The following is a 24,452-nucleotide window of genomic DNA, read 5'->3' as shown; positions in this document are numbered from 1 at the left end:
GCATATCTTAACACCAAATCAGGGGTAGCACAGATTATGAAAATTTTGAAAAGCTTAAATCACAATCGTTAAGATTGAATTAAGAAGCTTATGAAGAAATTTAATTTGTAGTCAGTTGCATGACAGACAACTAGCTAGCAATACAGAAATGTCCTTGATATTGAGACAACTTGTATGATGATCAGAAATCCAGTAAAAAAGATTGAAGACTTTTCGGAAAGAGCTCAAGGAAATTAAGATTTTCGATTTTCTCTGACTATATCGTCCATTGAAAGAAATGAGGCTTAAAGAATGTGAGATTTTTTAAAATTATTTTTTTATTTTATTTTTATTTTTTGTAATTACTCGGTTTTCTCTCATAGACGATGCTATTTACAACGACAACAGCTAACACTACGTATACCAACGTCAGGATCTTTCAAAACGAAAGTTACTCAAATTGAATCATTGATCTTACCGGATTGCATCTGAACTGGTGTCTTTCCTTCACTCGTTTGATTCATTTTAGTTTATAATTATATAAGATTTCAAAAGTATTAAGACCCATTAAAGGAATCATTAATTTATTGTGTGAAAAATGTTGATTATTTCGGTTAGCTTGTCTTGATATATATATTTTTAATTAAGCATTTAAAAAAACTCACTAAATCAGCTTGAAATATTATCGAGCACTTCAGGGATATATAATACTAATATAGATAGTATTATAAAGTCCCTGGGTATTTCAGTCCTTTCAGTATATATGTATATAAGAAAATAAAACTTAAATCAACTCCGTCTTCCTTTTTAAATAAACATTTAAAAAGAATTTCTAAAATGGTAGTACGGAATTAAGAGCATATTCCGAAACGTATCCAGCTGTTATGTACGCCAGAAATGAAAACAAATTATGTCTTGTGATTTTGAATTAATATCTTACTTAAGTCATTTTTGTTTATATTTATTTGATGCCCCTTTTAAATGTTCCAGATATTGAAACCCCATAGATGCAAAGAGGTAAGTTTTGTATTCCGTCATTCCAAGATCGTCGAATTTTTGCGTTGCATAACTGATAACTCACAACACAGCTGACATGAGGAGTGGACATGTGACAGGATATTTTACATCAGCGAATAGTTTTAGTTCAGTCATTTGCACGGTGATCATACTTAAATCAGCTTGAAAACTTGAGTATAACATTATTTTATAGGTAAAAGTCAATTTTTATAGCATTAAAATTATTTCATTCAGAATTGTAATTTAGTATGTCATTTACATTGTATTAACTTATATATACAATACATGTACATAATGTATAGGTACATGTATAATGTCCTGAAAGCTGACCCATAACATGTAGTTGTAGCAAACTTATTGTCAAATGGATGAATTACTTTTGTGTAAAACAATCTTTTGACTTAATACTAGCAAACCTTTGCTTTCTTAGTTTCTGGTCTGTATGATCATGTTTTAAACAATTGTCTTATATGCTCACAAATATTAATCGTTCATATTGAAGTATTACTCGGCTATCTTAATGAAATCTTAAATAACAAAATATGATTAAGAAAGGTTATGTATGTGCTTTTTTTTAGTTTTTAGGCACTGATACATTTATCAAGCATCTAGAAGAAAATATTGCTTGAAGGTGAATCAGGTGACCCATTCATGACAATACTAAAAACATAATATATTCAGTAATACACCCCAGTTGAATATTACAGTCAAGACAAAGGTAAGCACTATAGATCCATTATTTCCTCTTAAACGAAAAAAAAAATTCAAACTTTTATATTTGATATTTGCACCTTTCTTATGCAGTGTTCTACAATCCGTCACCTGTGGCATGTGGATTTTGATCTAGAGAAAGTGAAATTTGACTGCTTTTTGCATTCCTTTATATTGTGGCAAAGTGATTTTAATGCTAAAATGATTCAGGGAAAGTGAAAAACTTTTAAAAATTCTAGAACACTGTTAAATTTGGTCCGTATACTTCCTTAAAGTTTTTAACTTACAATAGTCTGACTTTGAGTCCAGAGACTTTTGTCAACTATTGGTGGTTCAATAGTCTGAAGATGAAAAGGCCTAACATGGTTCCTTATGGACCACATTAGTGACATTGTTCAACTTGTTATACTTGATTACATTCTGTGACTTTAATTTAATATGTTCTTGGTCTCATTGTTAAAAAAAGATCGTCTTATTTGTAATTTACATGTAAATTTTAGCAAGTAATATCCAAAAGTAGTAGTATTAAAAAATTCACGCATTTTTTGCTTGCAAGGAAATAAGTTGAAGCAGTGAAATTCCCAATTGTGACTTGAAACATTGTTTTAAGATGTGTACATGATTAAAATGAGGAATTGTAATATGTACAAGTAAAAATCCTTTCTGAACTCTACTGTATTGAACTTGTCATCCAGAGGTAATCTTGTGGATTTTGATACAATGGACTGTAATGGTATTCATCAAGGATTTTACTTAGAAATTGTTTTAAAAATGTTGAATAAAAACCCTTGCCTTCATGTGTATAGATTATTTCTCAATGTCACAATTTTCCAATTGCATGGTCTCCATGCCCCTTCTCCAAAAACAGTAGGAAAATCACTTATACATCTAATAATCAAAACTTGAAGTTAAATACTGTAAACATGCTAAGTTTCGTGGTGTTTTAATTTTTGCTTTTTTCATGGTACGCAGGAAGCCATGAAAAATAGCACCCAAAAAATTTATTTTGAACACAATTTAATGCTAATCATTTTGAAATGGTGGAAATTGATAGCCGCAAATATGTTCACTTGACAGAGTCCATGAAATTAGCAACCACGAGAATTAGCATGTTTACAGGTTTAAATCAATTACAAGTACATGTACATCGTAGTTTACATAGGGAAGTAAATTTAAATAAATAAAAATTGGGTCATCCTTATAAAAAAACTTGGTTTGCTGTTAAGGTTACAGACCACCAATTCAACCAATGAGCATTTGGAACGTACGCAAAAATAGTCCTACGCAGAAATTACCCCTGTTCCTCATAGTGCTGTGAAAAAAGTTCTCATCTTATTTAAAAAATTTAAACAGTTTCTGAAAGGAAAAACATTTCTGTACATTTTATAGGTGCATTTTGCTTCTTGTGATGTGAAGTCTAATCTCCATAATGATTTTTAAATATACCTCTATCTTGTGAAAACACTTGGATTTCCCATGCTATTTATAGACCCTTCACTTCCGGTGACCAGTACTGCACTGCAAGTCTGCTAACCCCACATGCCATTCTGAGGATTGTGAGCTGACATATGTAGAATCATGCTGATATATAGTCCTCTGCAGGTTAAAGTTAAGGTAAAGTCCAGAGAAGCCATTGAATATTGTGAAATTAGCATAGAAGCCTATGGGAAGTGGAATTAGTGGTTTTTAGCCTTAAATAGCCACTAAAAATACTGAAGTATGAACAATAGGACAATATTTAAAAAAAATGTCAAAATCCAGATACATGACCAGAACATGAAATCAGGAACCAAAGACAATGGACTTTTAAACTACATACATACCTATTAAAAACTTTTTTTTGGTCATTTCTAAGAAAGTCAGTTTGATGTTCTTTTCAGCACATTTCTTTTGAAAATTGATATTTTGTTTTCTGGATATACCGATAAAAGCCATGCCACAACACAGGGGTTTACAATGCCCTTGTTGATACAGGTTTGTATATGAACAAAAATTGTTGTATTCATTAATAATAAATAAATGTAACTTATTCCCCATTCCTATAACCAGTAGTTGATTTGAGTTGTTGTGATACACTATCAAACTGTAAGTTAAGATTATTAAATGTTTTTTATATGGTTTGATTAAAACTTTGTTACAGATGCAATACTGGAGTTTGAAGTTGGTAATTTCTTATTTAGCATTTTTGAGTTTAGGAATGAGATTTCAACGGATTCCAGTGCTAATTTCCATACAAAATTTGAAACACTTATTTTCAGTTTTTGCATGTTACATTTAGTTCGGCTTTTTTTGGTGCTTATTTAAGTCATAATGCTATAGCTTATAACATAATATCTTATGTTGGAATTTATTTAGATTAAGGGCAAAAATTTGCTAGATTGACTGGAGTAACATGAAAAAAGCTCTAATTAGTTAAACATTCTAAGATATCAGTGAGAATATTACAAAATTTAAAAAAAAGTATTTCTCAATTTACAGTACTAAATATAGTTGCATGTACTTCATCTGACTAACATGATGTTTATCACATGTTTGATTTTTTAAAATTACTAATACATGTACATTGTTTATGCACATGTTTCTTTAAGGACGTAGACGTTTGTATTCAGCATTTTCCATCAATCCCTGGATGCTTGATAGGTTCTGGTGAAATTGAATATGATACAAACATATCACTGATTTCAGGAGTTATTTCCCTTACCCTAGGTCTACCTCTTTAAAATAGTTGCAGTAGCATACTGTTTTTGACTTCTACAGCACTTAAGTTTGAAAAATGCTTACTGACAATTATATTTTCATTGTAAGTGGTGTTCTCTGTATTACAGAATCATTTAAGATAGTATAAAATACGCTTTTAGACAGAGTTTTCTGCCCCTGAAATGTTCTGTTACTAGCTTAATTTTTATAATTACTGACTTAGAAAATAGTTAGGGGTCTGTCAGATTGTAGATTCATGTATCAGTATAATGCTTTGAACATAAACAGTCTACCATCAAATCAAACCATCATTTTGAATTGCAATTTTCTTTAATTAAGGTTGATATGAATTTGTATTAGGCCAAGTTAACTTAAATGGTAGATTCCATCCAACGTAATTCACAAAAAATATGGGGAGGGTGGGAGGGTTTTATTTTTTACTTTATATTTCTTACTAGATATTTGATAGCCTATTGTTTGCTACACAGTGTATTTGAAGTATAGATATGTTCTAAATCCAAAGCCACAATAGTTTCAGAGAAAAAAACATTGTTTTATTCATCAGGTTTAGCCAAATTTTGACATAGGGTAAAAGTGTTCAGCATGGTGAGATTTATCTGTGGTCAAATTTTCTTATTAAGCCATGTAATGTTCCTTATGATAAGTCCTACCAAAGTCTTCTTGAGTCAGAATTGTTAGACAACTTGTTGTTAAATTCATTGCCATTGAAGACAAAATTTTCACTAGGTGAGCAATTCAGGCTTCTGGGAGCCTCTTGTTTTAGGTGTATCACATTTTACAGAATTTGCTTGATTCTTACAAAGACTACTACATAATTAACTATCACAAGAAACATGAATAAACCAAATATCTGTCGTAAACTTCAAGTTATTTGATGGCACTATTGCATGGTTTTGGATATTAATACTCATTTGAGAGAAAAAAACATTATAAGTGCTTTTCTTTTGGAAATTTTATTTAATCGACTTATGTCTAGGCACATATGTTTTATCTTGTTTATAGTATACTAAGAGTCTATCTGACCAGCTGTAACTGTTAGACAGATTCTGATGGACACTCAAACTTGAGGGAGGGTTGAGGGATTTTGATGTTTTTTGTAAAGAGAAAAACAATACATTCAGGACACTGAAAAAATCTTTAATGAAATATTGAAATCTGCAACACTATAGATTTTTATAAAGGCCCATTTAGACAATCAAAATTATCATCAACATTTTTTTGAAGTTTTTCATTCTTGAATAAAAACTTTGTCAGTGAAAATGTTTGTTCCAGAATGTTTCAAAATACCTAGATGACACATTTTTTCATTTGGCATTTTGGTATGATAATTAATGAATTTACTTTCCAGTTTTTACCATGATATTGCCATTTGTGATATGGACTTTCCTCTTTTAGACTATTGCCTGTCATTTCGGGAAATTCCATTGTTACCCTACAATGTAACTGCCTTGGTGGTCTCTGGGTAGCTTTCTTGCCTTGAGTGCAGGATATTGTTTGTTTGATCCCTGACTGAGTATCACCAAAGACTTTAAAATTGGTAGTCACTGCATCTCCAACAAGCATGCAGTATTAAGGGAATACGTGTATAGAGGTTTCTCTAGACCAATTTAGCATGGCACTGCACCATGCCTTCATCTTCTAGCACCATGCTGCCTTCATCATGAATTTAAAAATGTGTTGCAAATTTATTTGATACGAGTATTAACTATAACCAACTTATGTGCCAGTGTAATTTTTTAATTGCCTTTACAGATGATGTAGAAATAAAATTATTGAATAAATGAAATATAAAAATCATATTTTATCTTGTTAGATTCTGGTGAACAAAGCAATATGGAGAAACAAGAAAATAATGGTAAGTTTATGATTTTCAAGAAATTTTCACATTTGTTGTACAGGAGAAATATTCCCTGTCGGGTGGTTTTCATGCTATGCCTTCATATGCAGAATATTTTACCGTCTGTTCCAATTTGAAAGATTGTCATTTTGGAACTATAGGTATGAATTCAATGCTGTCAAAATCTTTCAAACTTCAAAGATAACCCTGGAGTGTCTGAGATGGTTATGCTGCAATGCCTCTAACATCCTCAGCAAAGGCCATTTTTCATCATGTGTTTAAAGATGGCCTCAATTTCTCAGATCTCTCTGTCCTGAATGTCTTTGACAATTTTATGATTGCTTAGTTTATTCCCTACATAGTTATGTACAATACTGTAGATTCTATAGGTTTCATGTCATAAGTTATTTAAGGGATGACTGTAATATTTTTTCAGTCCATGAAGAAATAACCTCAATCATGTAGTGCACACTAAACAACCTGCCTAGCAGGTTTTTTTTTAAGTATCCACGACGGGAATTGAGGTTATATCAAATAGACTGAAGATATATAACATTCATTCCTTATAACTTAATTATAGTATCAAAATTTAACAAGTAAATCTTCCAAGAAAGGTTGATGACATAACAGTCACATAATAAAATTTGGTATATGAGATTATGGACAAACTTTTTTATCCAATCAGAGAGCGTGTAACATCTGAAATGAAATTATAGTAAAATAATCGTGTCAAGGGAGTAAGGTAGAGCTTCAACTATAACTTCCTAATCTTTCTTGTTTACACAGCAGTAATGGCCAAGTAGGTAAGCAGTAGTGTTTGTAAGAGTCATGTAAAGTCTGTAATATGTGATACACTCGAAAAAAAACTACACATTTTTTTTATGCAGTTGTTTTTTGGATTTACATGATGAAATGCATAGTCATTAATTCCAATTTGTCTGTTTTTAGGAAATAATTTACATTGAAAATCAAATACTTTCTGTTATCTCCCTAAATTTTGAATTCTACAATACATTTTTTATAATTTTTATCTCCTAAGAACAAGTGCTTAAGTACAGGATATATGCAAAGCCACATGCTACTTTCTGTTTACTAAAAAAGAAATCAACCATGAATCACATTTTGCATGATTCTTACCTGGAGTGCTACTTAATATAGGTTCAGTTGAGGATATATTTGAATCACCTTTTCCATCCGTCATTCAGTTCTTTTGTTAATGCATCTGTTCAAATATCATCTCAGTTATCTCGACTCCTAATGAATGGATTTCAAATTTGGTACATGTATGTGGCTTTATATAGATGTACATGTAAGCAAATTTGGTTGAAGTCTGATATTAACTTCCTGTTTTGTGGATCTTTGTCGTTTTCACTCTTTAACTTTATTTATTTATTTTACTTTTACACAGTTGCTATGGTAGCAGACAACAGACCCATGCTGAAGACTTTTAACTTGACCAATGTGTGGGCCTTGTTCCTTTTCCTTCTAACATACCTGTTGAATCAGTTGGACAGATTCCTGTTTGGTATTACTGCCAAGTCTATGGCACAGGAAATTCACTTCGGTGACAGAGCATGCATGATCAACACTAGCTTTGTGGAGAGTGATTTAGTCAGTGATAATGGAACAAATTTCAAATGCGAAGCTACGAGTCAGGATAGGTATGTATGATACTGTCATAACAATAGAAACAATACCATGTGGCAGGTTATTTTTGCAGATGTGAATTTTGGCTATTTTGGGCCATTTGTAATTTTTGGTGGATTGTAAGTGGTGCACTGAGTGCTTATGCCCAGAGTAATTGATTGGCAGATTATATTGATAATGAAATATGCCAAAAATAGCACCCCACGAAAATATCCCACTATACATGAAGCCATTGAACATGGGAAATTATTTGTTAAAATTTTAATAGTTGTAGTGGTACATTATTTCTATTAATTAGTATACTGTACAATGGATCAGAGAAAGAAACAAAACAATTGATGGAGATCTATGCAATTGATTAAACTTTATGAAAAAGGGGGCATATTTGTAAGCCCATGGAATTTTGAATGTCTTGAGACAAAAACACAATAACATGGGAGTCTTTTATTCTATGAAAAACATATATTTTGTTCAATTATTGAACCAGCAATTTCAGTCTATTTAAAAGGCTACATTTTACCAGATGCTTTATGAAACTTATTAAAATTCAAACTTTCTATTTTTTTTCTGTACTTTTCACAATTAAGTACAGCTCTTCTTTAAAACTTATGATTAGTGATTCATGCATTTCTTATTCCCAGATATATTTTCTTCGGAAATCCTTCAGTAGGCCTTATAGAAGCAGTATTCGAAAATTAAAGCGCAAATGAAAGTTGCCCACTTGAGATATTAACACTTAAAATTTGGTTGCATTCTACTGTAGAATAGTACTATGAAAATATCCTTCTAGAATTTCATGCTGTACAGTATACATGACTTGAAAGAAAGGTATTTAACTGGCTAACCAGGAGGGCATTTTCTTTTAAAATGATTCTTATGAATTAAGATATTTCGTGGAGATGGCATGAATTTTCACTTGATAACCAACTTCTATATTATTTTTTTAAATTCTTTGATGTACATATAACAGAAATAGGTATCATGTATATGTCAAAGAGACATCAACCCCAACAGGATGAAAATGTCCGCCCAAGGCTCCTCATTGGTCTTCAATGAATGACGAGGAAATCTTCACACTATAGGGCAGGTGATAGCTGGCCCTGAAACAACATTATACAATGGGAAAGAAGAGTTGCCCTTGTATACTCATGTAAAATAAAAAATAAACTAAAGGTGAAAACAAAACAAGACGTACAGAGGCCTGAAAGTCCTGACTTTGGACAGACAAAAAACATGCGATGAATTTAAGTACGTTGGCATGATCACAAGCCTCCCCCTTTACATTGTGGCCACTGTGGGAAAAAATATTACACAATTAATCACACCTGCATATATGTAAAAATCAGTTCTAAAAGTTCTGAGATCCCAGTTACTACTGAAATAAAGAAAGTGAATACATGTACAAATTATAGGAATGTACAAAATAAGGACGACTAGCAGTAGCAGTAACTGACATGCCAGCTCCAGACCAGTTTAAACCTACAAAAGTTATGTCCCTATCGCATGTAAAATCAATCCCAATTCTTCCCATGTGGAGTAGAGAATCACGGTACATCATAATGTACATGCATTTATAGTTTTTACATTGACGAAGTTGGAACATTCCCTTAAAAAGGGGAAATCTTGTTCAGAACTCTTTATAAAATTGTTATGTATTTGAAATTTTATTAATAATTGATAAATTTATGAATAATGATAAAATGCTTTTGACTCGTCCATCTGTCAATCCTTGGATGTTGTTACATGGATAAGACCTACATTTTTATACTGATTTCCTTCAAACTTCAGTGAATGGTAAACAGCTATATTAGTTTAGAATAGATCAATTGATTTTCACAGAAATTGGTTATGGGGACCCTTTTTTGGGTAAAGGGATGGGACTTTTCTAAAGAATGCAAATATGGAAGGAAGGAGAGTTCTTACTATGGTTCTTTAATCTTTATTACAGATGTATTGGCCTGGTGGATATGAATGGTAGCCATGTCTGTAAGTGGGACTACAATGGACAGGGCTTGGAGTATCAGCTAGTTGCTGGACCAGTTTTCATCGTAATCTACACATTCTCTGGAATCTTTATTAGCTTCCTAGCTGATAAGTACAATCGGAAGATAATGTTGGCAGCATGTCTAGTAATATGGTCAGTGATGACTCTACTGACTGGATTTGTCAACAGTTATTGGCAGATTGTAATCTTAAGATTTGGACTAGGTATAGGGTAAGTGATGAACTATTTATAGATATAGCAATTAGTGGGTTGTTGAATTCCTGGATTTTAACACTCCTTCATCATAAATAGAAAATTTCCCTTTCTTAGGGAACCAAATTTTATGGTATTTCATACCAAAGAAAACCACAAAAATTGTTACTCAATGAACAATATTACTTTCACAGTAGTGGTATATCACTAGAGAGAGATCAGTATTTTGTATTGATGTACATTTTGTACTAGTATATCGAAACCACAAGATTGAAGTTTTTGTTCAGTTAGACAGTAGTTAGGTTGACACTGGTTCAAACTGAATTGTAAAAAAAAAGTACTGTGAAAGTACTATTGTTCATGGGTACCAATTTTCGTGGTTTTTGTGGGTAGACCAAACCGTGAAATTTGGTTCCCAACGAATAAGAGATTTCCATTGATGTGTACACTGAAAACTTTCAAACCACGAATTTAAGAATCCACGAACTTGTGTTTCTTCCCTGATCCACGAAAATTGGTATCCACAAATTTTCACAATATTATTTTAGTTTGGAATTATTTTGGATTTTAGAAAATAATTAAAAATCTTTTTTTAGTCATGCTGTCATGACTAAGGGGGGTTAGTAGGTTTTCCTTGCCTTTTGTTAACCAACTATCCTTACCCCTTAGCCATGACAGCATGACTTAACCCCTTAGTAAGGGTTTGTTTTACAGATTATTTTTTTAGTCATTTTCTAAATTTCAAAATAATTCCAAAGTCATATACATTGTAATACCTTGTATAACTGACACTGAGGGACTCAGGTGTCCAGATGTGTGACAGATTTTGCTGTAATTTGGTAGAGATGGGTTTTATTTAAAAAAAATATATGGATAAATATTACTTTAAAACAAGATTGCTTGTGTGGTACTAATTTTCATGGTTTTCAGGTTCTATTAAAGCATGAATTTTAAGTCCCAACTGAATGTTAAATTTTAACTGAAAATGGTCTAATAAAATCCATGAAATTAAGAATCCACACAATAACAAATTTTAAAAATTAATACTGACAAATAAAAGTATCTTATTGTATAAATAGTTGTAATTTTTCAAATGTTCCCTATGCAAAATATTTGAGTAATTCACACTGTGAAACAGATTTGGTACTTTCAAAAACTGAAACATCACAACACTCATATCAATCTGTAGATCACAAAATTTTTAAATTTATGGAGAAAATAGTTATAAATTATGGAGAAAACCTGTATAATAAATAGAATAACTAATTGATCATCATGAATAACCAAAATATGTTTATATGTGCCAAGAACTTTTCAAGATTCAACTTATATGGGGTGGGAAGTTCTCAACATCTTTTAATTCTAGAGGTTCTTTGGCTCTTGTCATATTTTTGTAATTATTATATAGATAGCAGTATTTTATCGAATGTTCCCAGTGAAATAAATTTCGTAATTTCTATCTAGGACTTTCTTCTGCCAATACATCACAACTTTGAAATCAATCTGCTGTTCACAAAATTTGAAATTTATGTTGAAAATAGCAATGAATAATCGAGGAAATCTATATAATAAATAGTATGATCAATTGGTTATCGTGAATAACCAAAATGTGGTCACTCATGCCAAGAACGCAGTAGATTTAAATAAGTTCTGCACACTCGTAAATCTATGCGTTCTTCGCACTTGTGATCATATTTTGGTTATTCACTCCTTCCAATTAATTATCCTATTATTCACTCATTCCAATTAATAATTTTATTGTCACAGAATTGGATAATTTGGACAAGCCTACCAATAACACAAAATCTTCACTTTATTTTACAGGGAAGCAGGCTGTACTCCATTTGCAGCATCCATGATTGCTGATTTCTTCCCAAAACAGAGCAGAGCACTGGCCTTAGGAGTATACAACTGGGGAATTTATATAGGATATAGCATGTCATATGCTTTTGGAAACTTCATCACTAGGGCAAATATTAATAATCAGGTAAAATATACAGAATTAGGGGGGAGGTAGGGCCTTTTCAATTTGACTAATTTTACCAATAGAAAATCTATGACATTTGGTCACAAAATACTTATGGTTTTAGTCTAATAACTGCTTTTTAAGACTTATCCCATTCATATGATACAGTCCTCACTAGTGCATTAAATCTAAAAAGGTTTTTCCAGAAATTTAAAGTACAGTGCCCTCAGCATCATCTTACAAAAAATCCTGCTTAGCTGCAGAGCATAATTATATTGTATATTAATCTTGGGAGAATGCATACTCATACTATACCCCAAATGACAGTGTGTGTGGCAATGTGGCAATAATGCATTTGATGCTTTTTTTTTATTTTTAGGGTTGGAGATGGAGTTATTTTTTATCAGCTATTCCTGGGTTTGCCGTTGCTATATTGTTGTTTTTAACTGTCAAGGATCCACCTAGACAACAAACTACAGCAGATAAACCTCATTCATCGGAGAACTCTTTAGGAAACAAAGCCAAAAGAGTCTTGACAAAGTTTTTCAATGGTTCTGTGCTTCTTATTTTACTAGCTTCGTCAATAAGAAATGCAGGTACGCATGTACAATTTATCTTATTCATCATATTTTATTTATGCCCCTCTCCCCCCACTCGCAATGTTGAGAATGTATAATGGTAGTGCTGTCCACCCTTTCATCCTTCATGCCTTCCGTTATACAAGAGGGATCCATTTCTAATCCATTACTCCTCCAATACCATTGAATGGAATTGAATGAAATTTTTATAGAATCTTTATTACACGTTCCCATGGTGCATATTTTGTTGTATTTTTTAATATTTTCATGAGATTTTAAAAAAAAACTAAATTTTATTCAAATTACTTGAAGGCTTAATCCTTCAAAAATTATGGTTTCTTTTTTTAATTTATCACTTTAAATATTTGCCTGGAATGGAAATTCATGAAGTTTTCAAATAAGTAGATGTGTTCTATATTTAAAGTTTTTTTTTGTTTTGTTTCTACAAACAAAAAAAAGACATGAGCTTATATATATAAAAACAACATTTCAAAAGAATGTTTTTTTTCTGATTTTTCAGCTGGATATGTAATATCATACAACACTCAGCAGTATTTTAATGACTTGGGTCAGACTAAATCACAAATTGGGGAATATATGTCCTGGATACCGATTGTTGGAGGAACATTTAGTGTAACAATTGGCGGTTTGCTTTCAGATCTTATTGTCAAAAAATTAGGATTGTATTCAAGAGTCCTAGTGATAATGATCAGTTTGGTAAGTATTTACGTTGAAAATAGATATGAATTCAGATATTTTAATTTCTGTTAAATTCTGAATAGTACAGAATTATGGAGCAACATGGTCCATTTGTAACATGGTATTTTAGCCAAGCCCCATAACTATGGAACTACTTCAACGGAGTATTCTAGTACACTGAAAACAGGTAAATTACAAACAGTGCAATAGCTTGACAGTTGACAGTATTGATCCTTGTTAATAAAAATGTTGATTTCATATCATAAAAACAATATAAGTATTGTTATTTTGTTTTTGCATTCTGGTGTTTTGGAATTTTTTTAATTGCCGGTTAGATTATGGGATATAAACAACTTTGGGTCAGTTTATGCTGCAACATAAACCCCTTGACCCGAAGTCTTTTATATCCCATTATCTAACGAACAATTGGAAACAACCCTTAAATAAAGGGATTTGAAAAAGTGTTTGGTTTAGACAGGTTTTCAGATTATTCAGTGTTCTGTTTACACAGGTTTCACCTTATAAAAACATAGATACTTTTCTTTCAAATAAAGAGCCTTTTGCTTATAAGTACAACTCCTCCTGAATGGTTGAATGTAATTAAATGAAACTTGATATGATGGTTGGACAGTAAACTTATAGTAAGTGAGAGAATTGCTGACAGATGCCTACAAATAGAGATGATTCAACATAAGAGTTTTTAATGACTATTTTTGCAAGTAGAAAAGGGGGTGCATTAATAAAAGAATTAATGGTGATTCAAATGTAAAGAAATGCATAAATGCAGTATTAGAAAAAGTAAGAGGTTGAATGATACAATCATAAACAAGTAATACACATGTCACTTTTGTTTTTATTGGTAAGAAAATGATGCTGATAAAAATATTCCATACCTATGTGTAATCTCCTATGGATTTAATGAGTGAGTGAACAAGAAGGTTCCATATCAATGGTTTTGATTGGTTTTTGGAGTTACCGGTAATTGTCTTTTCAAATAAGAATTTAAGGCATTTTTAACACAATTTATACATGTACAAATGATTAATAATTAGTGTCATTTTATTTCAGACTTTAGCAGCACCTTTTGCAGCAGGAACTTTATTTTTCATGCCGCCAGGAGCTTATCTTTGTCAAATACCTACTTATATATTTGGCAAGTAAATCAATATTAAGATTCTAACATCACTGAGAATACAAGAGAAATCAATCTTTCACTTTTAAGAGTGTTAGATTTCTTTTCATACTATTAAAGAATTGGCAGAATTGTCCTATGATGTCACCAGTTGTTTTGAGAGAGCAATAATAATGTCTCAATGTTTCTTTCAATCATTTAGATTTAACAGGCAATGCAACACAATCAAGCAACAATAAATCACTACTATGATTTTTTTTTAATATCATTTGATTGTATTACATCATCCATGGTGTGGTATCACAATTATATAGCCATTCGAGAAGTTGATAAATGACATAATCATATGGAATCCTGTTTTTCAAATTCTAATATGGTGATTGAAAATACAAGTATCTTTTTAACCACTGTGTGATGATAAAATTTCTGCAAAAGTTTCTCCCACCATTTTTCATTTTCTAAGCTTTCTCCAGATCTCATTGGAGAAACTGACTCTCCTTCATTCTCTATAGTAAATCGAAGATTTTAACATGCTCACTAAAGTCATACGTTGAAATTTTAATTTTACAATATCAATCGGAGAAATAATTTATACCACTCATTACTGTGAAATCTGAGAATCTTTATGTATATATTTGTAGGTGAGATGTGGATAGGAATAACTATTGCAGTTATTGTTGAGTTGATACCATCTGACATCAGAACAACTGGGATAGCTGTATATCTTTTTATAATCACAAATATAGGGGGTAATATGCAGCTGCTGGTACCTCCCATCAAATCATATTTTAAAGATACCCATGATTATTCAGAGGTAGATGCATTGAGAGGTAAGAGCTCATTATTATCATATAGATTGTAGCGATTTATAAAATGTACCCTGTGTAAAAAAAAATTGATAATAATACCATGAAATAATTCACTCTCAGAATTTATCCATCCAAAGTGTCACAACATGAATATAAATGTGTAGATCACCAAATTAAAATTTTATGTTGAAAATAGCAATGAATTAATGAGAAAATCTATACAATAAATAGGATAATCAATTAGTAATCGTGAATAACCAAAATATTATAACTCATGTCAAAAAGGCTTGACAATTTAACTTGTGCACTGAACCAGTTCTGTAGGCTTCTTGAATCTAGATGCTCTTCAACAAGCATGATTTTCAGTCAGAGAAAAAATTACAAAATTATGTTATTTCTTATGAGATTGTGCACACAACTTATATGTTATATTTTTTACTTCAAACAGATCAAAGATTATACATAAGGATTGACAAGTGTTTTGTAGTTCTATTCCAAAACAAAATATGCCCTTTTACCTTTGATGTTTTTTTTATTACTTAAACTAGGTTCACATTTAGAACTTTTCTTTATTATATGAAAAAAAACAAAAAAAAACATCTATTTATTTTCTGTAAATATTGCAAAAAATGGTTGGGATTCTAATACAAGTAATTGATAATCTGATTGTTGAATTTTCAACATTGCTAAATTGGATTGACAACTGTAAATTTCATTCATTCTAAAATTACAGATTCACAATAATAAATGTATGCAAGAGTGATAAAGGAAACAAATAGTCTAGCAGAAATCAAAAGAATGCAATCCAGGGATTAAAAACTAGACAGGGAAAACAGACACATGAAATAACCTAATTAACATGTACAAAAGAAACAAAGATAGATAAGCAACTCAGACTCCACTAAAACTGGTAGCATTGACGAGGTGCACCAGTAGGGTAGGTGTCCTCAGTTTTTCAGTAATACCTGACAAGTTGCTCATAAAAATCTAGTCAAATAATTTTTTAAATTACTTTGTTAAATGCCTCCAGTTCTGATAGGAAATATAATTTTGTTTTCAGCGGCACTGTATATTCTGTACCCAGGGCCATACCTGTATGGTGCCTTTGTTTATATCTTCGTCCTTTTCCTGATGAAAAGAGACCAAAGACGAGCTGAACAAAGTAATAATTTTATGAGATTAGAAGAACCTGGTTACTAGTTTACAATATTTTGGTTTCATTATGGTAACAATCTTTGAGATTGAATTTACAGTTGTTTAATTTTGTATGTCTAACAGTCAATCTAATTAATATTAGACCCATCAATTTTTCCATTCATTCACTGTATGTAGGATCTAACAACACTCCATTCTACTTTCTGTTTAGATGACCTTTTCAGAATCCTCAGGTTTTTTCCCTTGAATGAAGCTTTCAAAATCATGAAAGATGAATTTTGATTGGTTGATCAAAAAGTTCATGCAGTGACTGAATGGAACTATTGATAGGTCTAATTTTAATTAGATTGGCTTAACTGTGTGTTAAAAGTTTTGTTCTGGCTAGAAAGTAAGACACTGTGAGGTGTCACTATATGTAGGGTTTGCTGACCAAAACATTACTGATTCAAGTTGACCAGAATAATTTTTACAATAAAGCTGATTTTCTGTGAAAATAATTTTTTGTACCTGGTAACTTATTAGACATACCCTGACTTACATCTTCATTTTCCAACTTCAAAATGTTGTTAGTAAATTGTTGGCATTGTGTGTGTGTGTGTGTGTTTCATTGTAAATTCAAATTCATTTCAAATTTAAAAAAATAAGTTTATATTAATGTTTCTGCAAATATTTTACATGATCTTTTTGTATTTGCATTCTTTTTCCCACAATAAACACAAAACTGTAGCAGATTGTGCAACACATTGCTGTTTTATAATGTATAAAATGTGTGTATCTTACATCCTGGTTCTAGTATGTAATGAGTGAACTAGTAGATTATATCATTTATATGTGTCTGGAATTGAAGGTGTACATATGTGATCATATTGCAGTCATTGCAGTGGCCTATTACTTACAGAGGTACACCTAGGGTAAGGGACATAGCTCATGAAATCAGTGATATGTTTTTATCATATCCAATTTCATCAAAGCCTTTCAAGCTTTCATTTGACACAGAATGAAATCAATCCAAGTTTCTTTGAAGCTTACATAACATTGATGTAAAATGCTGAATACAAACGTTCCAATGATTTTTAAGAGTTGTGCCCCATACCTGAGGTCAACTACCTTGAATTGTGAAAAAAATTGAATTCACTCACTGACATGTCAGACATATAAAAAAATTGTGAAGTTCACTTTTCAGATTTAAGTTGATAAATATCAAAGATTATATATGTTGATACATATAAGTATATCCACTCACTTATTTTATAGGGTATGAAATGGCAGTTGTGACATGTGATTTAAACATATGACACTTCTTGTTAAGTCCCTTTGAATTTTTATGTGCCATTACCAAAGCCTTCAAAGTTAAAAGATTTATTTAGTTTCAAGCAGTTTCACTGTTTCACTGTTTCTAGTATGATTGCCATTGTCTGACAATCTTACTATGACTTCTCTACACAAGGGCCTGTGATTTTTTTAGTCGAGTTAAATGACAGTGTTAAAGTATTCGGCAGAAAATACACCATCATTTAACTTGATTTGAGAAATCTAATAATCTGTCCTTTACAATATTAGAAGCAATATATTTTCATACTCCAGGGAGCTATTTCCTTAATTGGTTGGAGTATGGAGAAATTTTATTCCAACCTCTTATAAGTAGGAGTATATTTTTATGAATGCTTAAGACCATACCATAATTTAAACAGGCAATGAAAAACAATCAACAAAAATATGATAGAGCAGGTAATAAATGATTTAGGCTAGTGGTGGAGAAACATCATATTTATTGTGTCACTGTCAAATGTCGTTTTTCATATAACCAGAAAAATATTGTAGAGTTGAATAACATTTTGTTAGAATCTGTGAGGAATTATCTCCCCTTTGCAGTTATATCCTTTTAACAAAAGGCATTGTAGACAATTTAGATTTTTTTTTTTTTGGGAGGGGGCTAAAACAAATCCCATCCCCTCAAATAACTTTTAAATCATGATTTTGAAATGACTCAAAGTTTTTGAACAATTTTTGAAGGGCAAATTACTTGTTTTGATGAAAAGTTTTGAACAATTGACTTGTTTATAACAGGTTTTGAACATTTTTTTAAATGCAAATTACTTGTTTTGATCAAAAGTTTTGAACAATTGACCTTTTTTATGAAAGGTTTTGAACAATTGACTTTTATGTGAAAAATTTTGAACAATTTCTTAAATGCAAATTACTTGTTTTGATGAAAAGTTTTGAACAATTGACTTTTCTTTGTAAGGTTTGGAACATTTTCTTAAATGCTAATTACTTGTTATGATGAAAAGGTTTGGAACAATTGACTTTTTTTATGAAAGGTTTTGAACAATTGACTTTTTTATGAAAGGTTTTGAACAATTGACTTTTTTATGAAAGGTTTTGGACAATTGACTTTTTTTTATGAAAGGTTTGGAACAATTGACTTTTTTATGAAAGGTTTTGGACAATTGACTCTTTTGTTGACTGGTTTGGAACAATTTCTTAAATGCAAATTACTTGTTTTGATGCCAGGTTTTGAAACTAAAGGGGAGATAACTGCATTCTGCTTTTAGGAAGTTCCAGCTTAAATCTTAGGAATTTGATATTAGATGCTAGTTACATATGTAGATAGCTACTGTACAAGGTGTACATTTTTATTTTATTGAATATGTTGATTCCAGTGATATTCTTGTAACAATGAAAAATCACAATTTGAATTCTGTTTTTATATTGTAGCGAAGGCTCAGAGCCTTAAAGCTTAGGAAAAAGGGTTTTTCACATTCCTAAAAAAGAATTCTGTGAATTGTTATAGGTCACTTGTTCAATGATATAGCAATGCATCAAGATATATAGAAATTGAGAATCTGTAATTTCAGAATAAATGAAAATTTTTAATTGCACAAGGCATTTTAAGTTTGCACAAAAATGTCTGATGTGCTTTGTCTTTATTGCTCAGTATCACAGTTTTTATTCTTTTGTTTGTATGTGTATAGATTCACCTCCAGGTTGGAGGGGTTTTATCTGAGCATGTTGAAAATCTACATTTAACTATGGAGAGTGGAGAGGTGTTTTCAATAAAGATTTGGAAGTTGTAAAATCAATTCCTCCCATGAAACTTTAAGATGGAAATATGTTATAAAATCTTTTCATTTATGTAAACTGTACATTTGTATTGCATGTTTAAATTCTTTTCTGCATTGCAACTTTGACTTCTTAACATCTTTTGTGTTCAATACATTTTTTATAGCTAGCAGTATTGCTTCAGTGAATGTCCATCCTTGCATACCTTTATTGTCATATTACTCTCTTTTTTTGCAGATGCCTACACACGACTCCCAGAAAGTTCTTGACCTTCACACCTTGATCTTGCCTTGACCTTCAATGCACTTTGATCTCAGATGTCTCACTGATTCCTGGATGGACATGAACATTATAGAATTTTTTTTAAATCGGGAAAAGGGTATTTAATAATTATACTTTCAAAGTTTCATGCTTAAGGCTAACTTTAAAATCACTAGCTTAGTTAAGATTTTCAGGTAAATTAAGGTATGATTTTTAGTGTGAATCAAGGTATTGCAGGAGTATTTTCATACAATTTTACAAATAAATTGATTATAGCAGCCTTGAAATCGTAGGTCCTCATTGGTTTGTTTCTAAAAGACTAATATTAATTATTGATTTTTTTTTCAATTACAAAAAAATTTGGCTATACTTTTACATTCTAATGTTTCATTACAAAATGAAAAACTTTTTAACACTGTTTTTGTAATAAAATTTTGTATTAAAAGATTTAGGTTCATAAATTACATTCTTTTGATTACCGCTATAACCTTGGTTCCCTTGATTACTCTTTGAAACTTATTACTTGAGGTTAAGTGTGAAATAACTTGAAATTTAGATGTAATGATATTGCTTTTTTGTGACAAAAAATTATAGAAAGATTTAGATTTTATTAAATATTTTTTTCATAATGGTCTATCCGAATTATTTTCTGTAAATTTATTGCTTCAGTATTGTTTTTATACTGTTTTTTTTAGAGATATAATGTACCGGTATACCACTTTTTCTGGACCTCCCCCATACAATGTACCATAATATAAAAAAATACTTTGAGGAATAATTTTTTTTTTGATTTTGGTTTAGTTTTTCATTGTATTCTGATTGTTGGTTTCAGAGTTTGGAATTTGAACAAAAAAAGGGACGGAGATGGGTTCTAAGTGCATGTCTGTATTGAAAATTTAATTCTGTTTTTGAGCATTTAAAACAACCAGCAATGACAATGCATTTCTTCTTAAAATATATCATTTTTAGCTCGCCTGGCCAATGGCCATGTGAGCTATCCCCTCACTTGGTGTCTGTCATTGTCCATTGTTGCCGTTAACAATTTTCAAAACTCTTCTCCTCCGAAACTAGTTGAATAATTGGAACCAAACTTAGTATGAATGTTTCTTGGTGTATCCTGCATAGAACTGATATGGGGATTTTTGATCCATCGAAAAACATGGATGCAGTTACTAAAAATAGAACATAGGGGGTCAGACAGTAGTTTTTCACATATATCTCCAAAACAGTTAGGTTTAGCCAAATTCTGATGGGACAAAAGTGTTCAGCATGATGAGATCTATCTGCAGTCAAATTTTCATTTTAATCTAATAAGCCATGTTGGAGTTATTGCCCTTTTTCAACGTTTTTTTGCTATTTTTAATGTTATTTCTTTCAAAAATCTTCTCCTCTCACACTACTTGACCAATTGGAACCAACCTTGGTATGAATGTTCCTTGGGGTATCATGCATAGAACTGATCTTGGGATTTTTGATCCGTCGAAAAGCATGGCCGCCATTACTAAAAATAGCACATAGGGGTCAGACAATAGTTTTTCGCATATATCTCCAATATGGTTAGGTTAAGCCCATTCTGAAAGGGGTTAAAGTGTTCAGCATGATGAGATATATTTGCAGTCAAATTTTCATTGTAATCTGTTCAGCCACATTGGAGTTATTGCCCTTTTTTGATGTTTTTGTGCTATTTTTAATGTTATTTCTTTCAAAAATTTTCTCCTCTGACACTTCTTTTACCAATTGAAACAAAACTTGGTATTAGTGTTCCTTGGGGTATCCTGCATAGAATTGAAGTGGTTTTTTTTATCCTTCGAAAAAAACATGGCCACTGTTACTTAAAATAGAACATTAGGGTCAGACAGTAGTTTTTATGCCCCCGCAACGATAAGTTGGGGGGCATATTGTTTTACCCCTGTCTGTCTGTCCGTAATTCTGTCTGTAAGTTTCGTTCAGCTATGCTGAGTTTTACTCTAAACCACATGTGGGGGCATCATTTGTGTCTCACAGACACAATAACACATCTGACAAAGTACTTTTTACAATTAATGAGTTATGATATAGCTGTATGAAGGTTAAATGCGGGGCATCACTTTATCTAGTTTGCATATATCTCCAAAACCGTAAGGTTTAGCCAAATTCTTTCAATAGCTGAAATGATCCTTATTTTTAGGACTACAAAGTCTTCAGGCATGAAATTTGTCAGATTTCTTATAAGAGTTATTGCCCTTGACAGGGGAAAATGACAGGTTTTTTTTAGTTATCAGCCAATGTCTTGAAAACTATGATAGATTCAGACTTTCATTTACTGATAAGTCCTATCAAAGTTTTCTTGAGTCAAAATTGTTGGACAACTTCTTGTTTAATTATTGCCCTTGAAAGGCAAAATTCAACCAGGTGAGTGATTCAGGCTCCTGGGAGCCTCTTGTTTATTTTTAACCGAACAAACACCCAATGCATATTTCATGTTGATATTCATAGTCATGAACAATGACATATTTTATTGTAGTCAATTTATATAAAATGTTATTCAAATGGTCATAGTATTAAATTAGATTTTCTAAATAACCATATATATTGTTTGATAGACAACGAGTTAATTTTATGTTTTTGTACGTCAATTTTTATATTTATAGTTTGAATTGAGATGTTATGATATTATTAAAGAGTATTATAATATTGTTGCTGTAAATCTAATCCTGAAATACCTAGTAATTGGCATTAGTGGTATTGTATAATGTAACATTGTTGTTAATAGACATTTGTTTTTTGTTACATAACTTTAATATGATTTGGTGTATCTTAATTAAGTTTTACAACAAGGTCCTATGCTACAAAAGGAAAGATGTTACTAACTTTAGGGATTATGGTCTCAACCATGTTGGATTTAGGGGTAAAAAAAAAGCACTTACTGATTTGGGTTTATGAATCTCTCTCGGGTGTGTAGCTGCCATTAGGCAAAAAAGCTTTTGCCTGCACTTAATTTTGCCATTTTTAAAAAAAATTTTTTAAATACATCCAGGAGAGGCATAAATGATGCTCTAAAACACCATCTCCGCGGAGCTTAGGGGGGGGCTTTGCCCCCCTGGACCTGCTGGGGGCCTTAAGCGCACCCCCTGCCATAATTTTGCCTACACTTCAATTTGGCCTCAGCTACGCGCCAGTTTCTTATGTTGTATTACAAGGTCTTATACTTCAAAGATGAGATTGAGATTGATTTGGAGGTTATATACTTGACCTTTTCAAAATACTGTTTATATTACACATGAAAATGCATATTTAGCATTTGCCTACCCCAGACATGACATTTTATGAGCGAGTTGGTGGAAGTTTCCAGAAAAGCAGAGGTTGCTTACCCTACTGGTGCACCTGGTCCAGATTCCCAGTTCTGAGTGGAGTCGGAGTTTACTTTTGTTACTATTTTAGTGAGTGATACAATTGCATTTTATGTTCTTTGATTTTGATGTAGTATTTTTTTGTGTAGTTGTCATTCCTGGATTTTTTAATACGATTTGGAACCCATTTCATTGAAAGTGCCAGCAATAGCTTAAAGGACAAAAAAAATGATCAAATGATTATTTTATGACACCCGTGATCATACATGGAATAATTTCATTTTAAAATTTACCTTAAATTTGCACAATAATTCTTTGCTGCGAAGTAAATATGTATGAAGAAATCAAACATTATTTGCTTTTAATTGTTATTGATCATTGTACTGTTTGTTCATGCTTGAGTAGAGAAACAAATGATAATCATGTGTCACCCTTTGGTTGCGTTAATTTTTGAAGTGGTAGTTGAATAATAACATACTCGCGTTCTTAAAATACAATATCTGCACCAGTTTCCTTCTACTTTTAGACATATTGTTGTAGGGATAATTAGATACAGTGCTGTAAGAAATCAACAATGAAAACATAAAAATGACGCACAAAAGAGTATCAAACTTTAAGAAATAGATAAGACCTTATTCCTTTGTGTTGCACCTTTGTCTGATCATTATGTTTTACTGAAGTATTCGAAAGTATAATTACACTAACTCTCTTTGTTAGTTGAAACAGGGACTCTTTATTATACACACTCCCTGGTTTAAATTGGTTTTGGTGGTGCATATTCTTACTACTTCAACATGAAACAAGTAGGCAAATACCAAAGCAAAACTAAAGGAAAAGAACAAAAAAGCAAACCCAGAATGATACCAGTAAATAAAGGGTAATAACAAAATTACCGAACTGGTTATTTTAAAATTTTAGCAGTAGCCAAAAGGAAAGTCCGAACTTTCATTGCTACATTGTTCCTTGTAGCAATAGAGGGCCTTGGTTGTCCGGGAGACATCCTATCCGGCATCAAGTTCATTATGTTTTTCATAATTGCTTAAATCACGCTACCAAGTTGCAAAATCATATGCATGTATTAATTGCACGTCCACTATACTCGGATTCTAATTTTTAATTATTAACATATAACAATGTTATCATATACTGAAGAAAATTATATGACCTTTCTTAATTTCTCCTTCGCATCTTTACTTCCTAAAAAAAGAAGAACAAATCAACATTACCTTATACGGAGTTTCTATACAAATGCGCAAAATAAAGAATAAAACAATGACTACACTACCAACAGTGTTATATAATTCTTTGTTGTGCTGTAACTGTACTGTTATATTGACTGTTGATACAATAGTGT

The 24,452-nt window shown here is 31.5% G+C and overlaps 2 protein-coding genes across 11 annotated transcripts in view; one reads left to right on the top strand and one right to left on the bottom strand.

Moving 5' to 3' along the window:
- The first annotated feature begins 838 nt into the window (after window positions 1–838).
- On the top strand, window positions 839–22,442 carry LOC148612536 (uncharacterized). Of its 7 annotated transcripts, none has more exons than XM_088594081.1 (13): window positions 839–996; window positions 1,575–1,714; window positions 3,848–3,871; window positions 6,239–6,280; window positions 7,671–7,923; window positions 9,858–10,124; window positions 11,931–12,093; window positions 12,452–12,668; window positions 13,171–13,367; window positions 14,418–14,502; window positions 15,123–15,311; window positions 16,351–16,452; window positions 19,746–22,442. In XM_088594081.1, exons 4-13 carry the CDS (start codon window positions 6,259–6,261, stop codon window positions 19,775–19,777), a joined length of 1,527 nt encoding a protein of 508 aa, XP_088450207.1. In that variant the 5' UTR covers window positions 839–996; window positions 1,575–1,714; window positions 3,848–3,871; window positions 6,239–6,258; the 3' UTR covers window positions 19,778–22,442. The 7 variants fall into 7 exon arrangements, with proteins under 7 accessions (XP_088450207.1, XP_088450205.1, XP_088450202.1 ...); XM_088594080.1 differs by lacking the exon at window positions 839–996 and adding an exon at window positions 1,007–1,189; XM_088594079.1 differs by lacking the exon at window positions 3,848–3,871.
- LOC148612535 (uncharacterized) overlaps window positions 21,809–24,452 on the bottom strand; it is a 31,582-nt gene continuing 28,938 nt past the window's right edge. For 3 of the 4 annotated variants that reach the window (XM_088594083.1, XM_088594086.1, XM_088594085.1), the window contains one exon: window positions 24,197–24,295. In XM_088594083.1, the coding sequence (XP_088450209.1) occupies window positions 24,289–24,295 (7 nt within the window). In that variant the 3' untranslated portion in view covers window positions 24,197–24,288. Of the gene's footprint in view, window positions 23,657–24,196; window positions 24,296–24,452 lie in introns of those variants that run through there. The other variant, XM_088594084.1, reaches the window with a different exon arrangement.

The sequence above is a fragment of the Perna viridis genome, chromosome 7 (genome assembly GCF_037379345.1).
Source record: "Perna viridis isolate PV_CMFRI_1.1 ecotype Kerala chromosome 7, ASM3737934v1, whole genome shotgun sequence".
Classification (NCBI taxonomy): Eukaryota; Metazoa; Mollusca; class Bivalvia; order Mytilida; family Mytilidae; genus Perna; species Perna viridis.
This window is presented reverse-complemented; position numbering and strand designations above follow the sequence as displayed.

Coding starts and splice junctions, on each gene's coding strand:
- LOC148612536 (XM_088594075.1), top strand. Junction 12,094..12,451: donor GGGCAAATATTAATAATCAG/GTAAAATATACA, acceptor TTTTATTTTTAG/GGTTGGAGATGGAGTTATTT. Junction 12,669..13,170: donor TTCGTCAATAAGAAATGCAG/GTACGCATGTAC, acceptor CTGATTTTTCAG/CTGGATATGTAATATCATAC.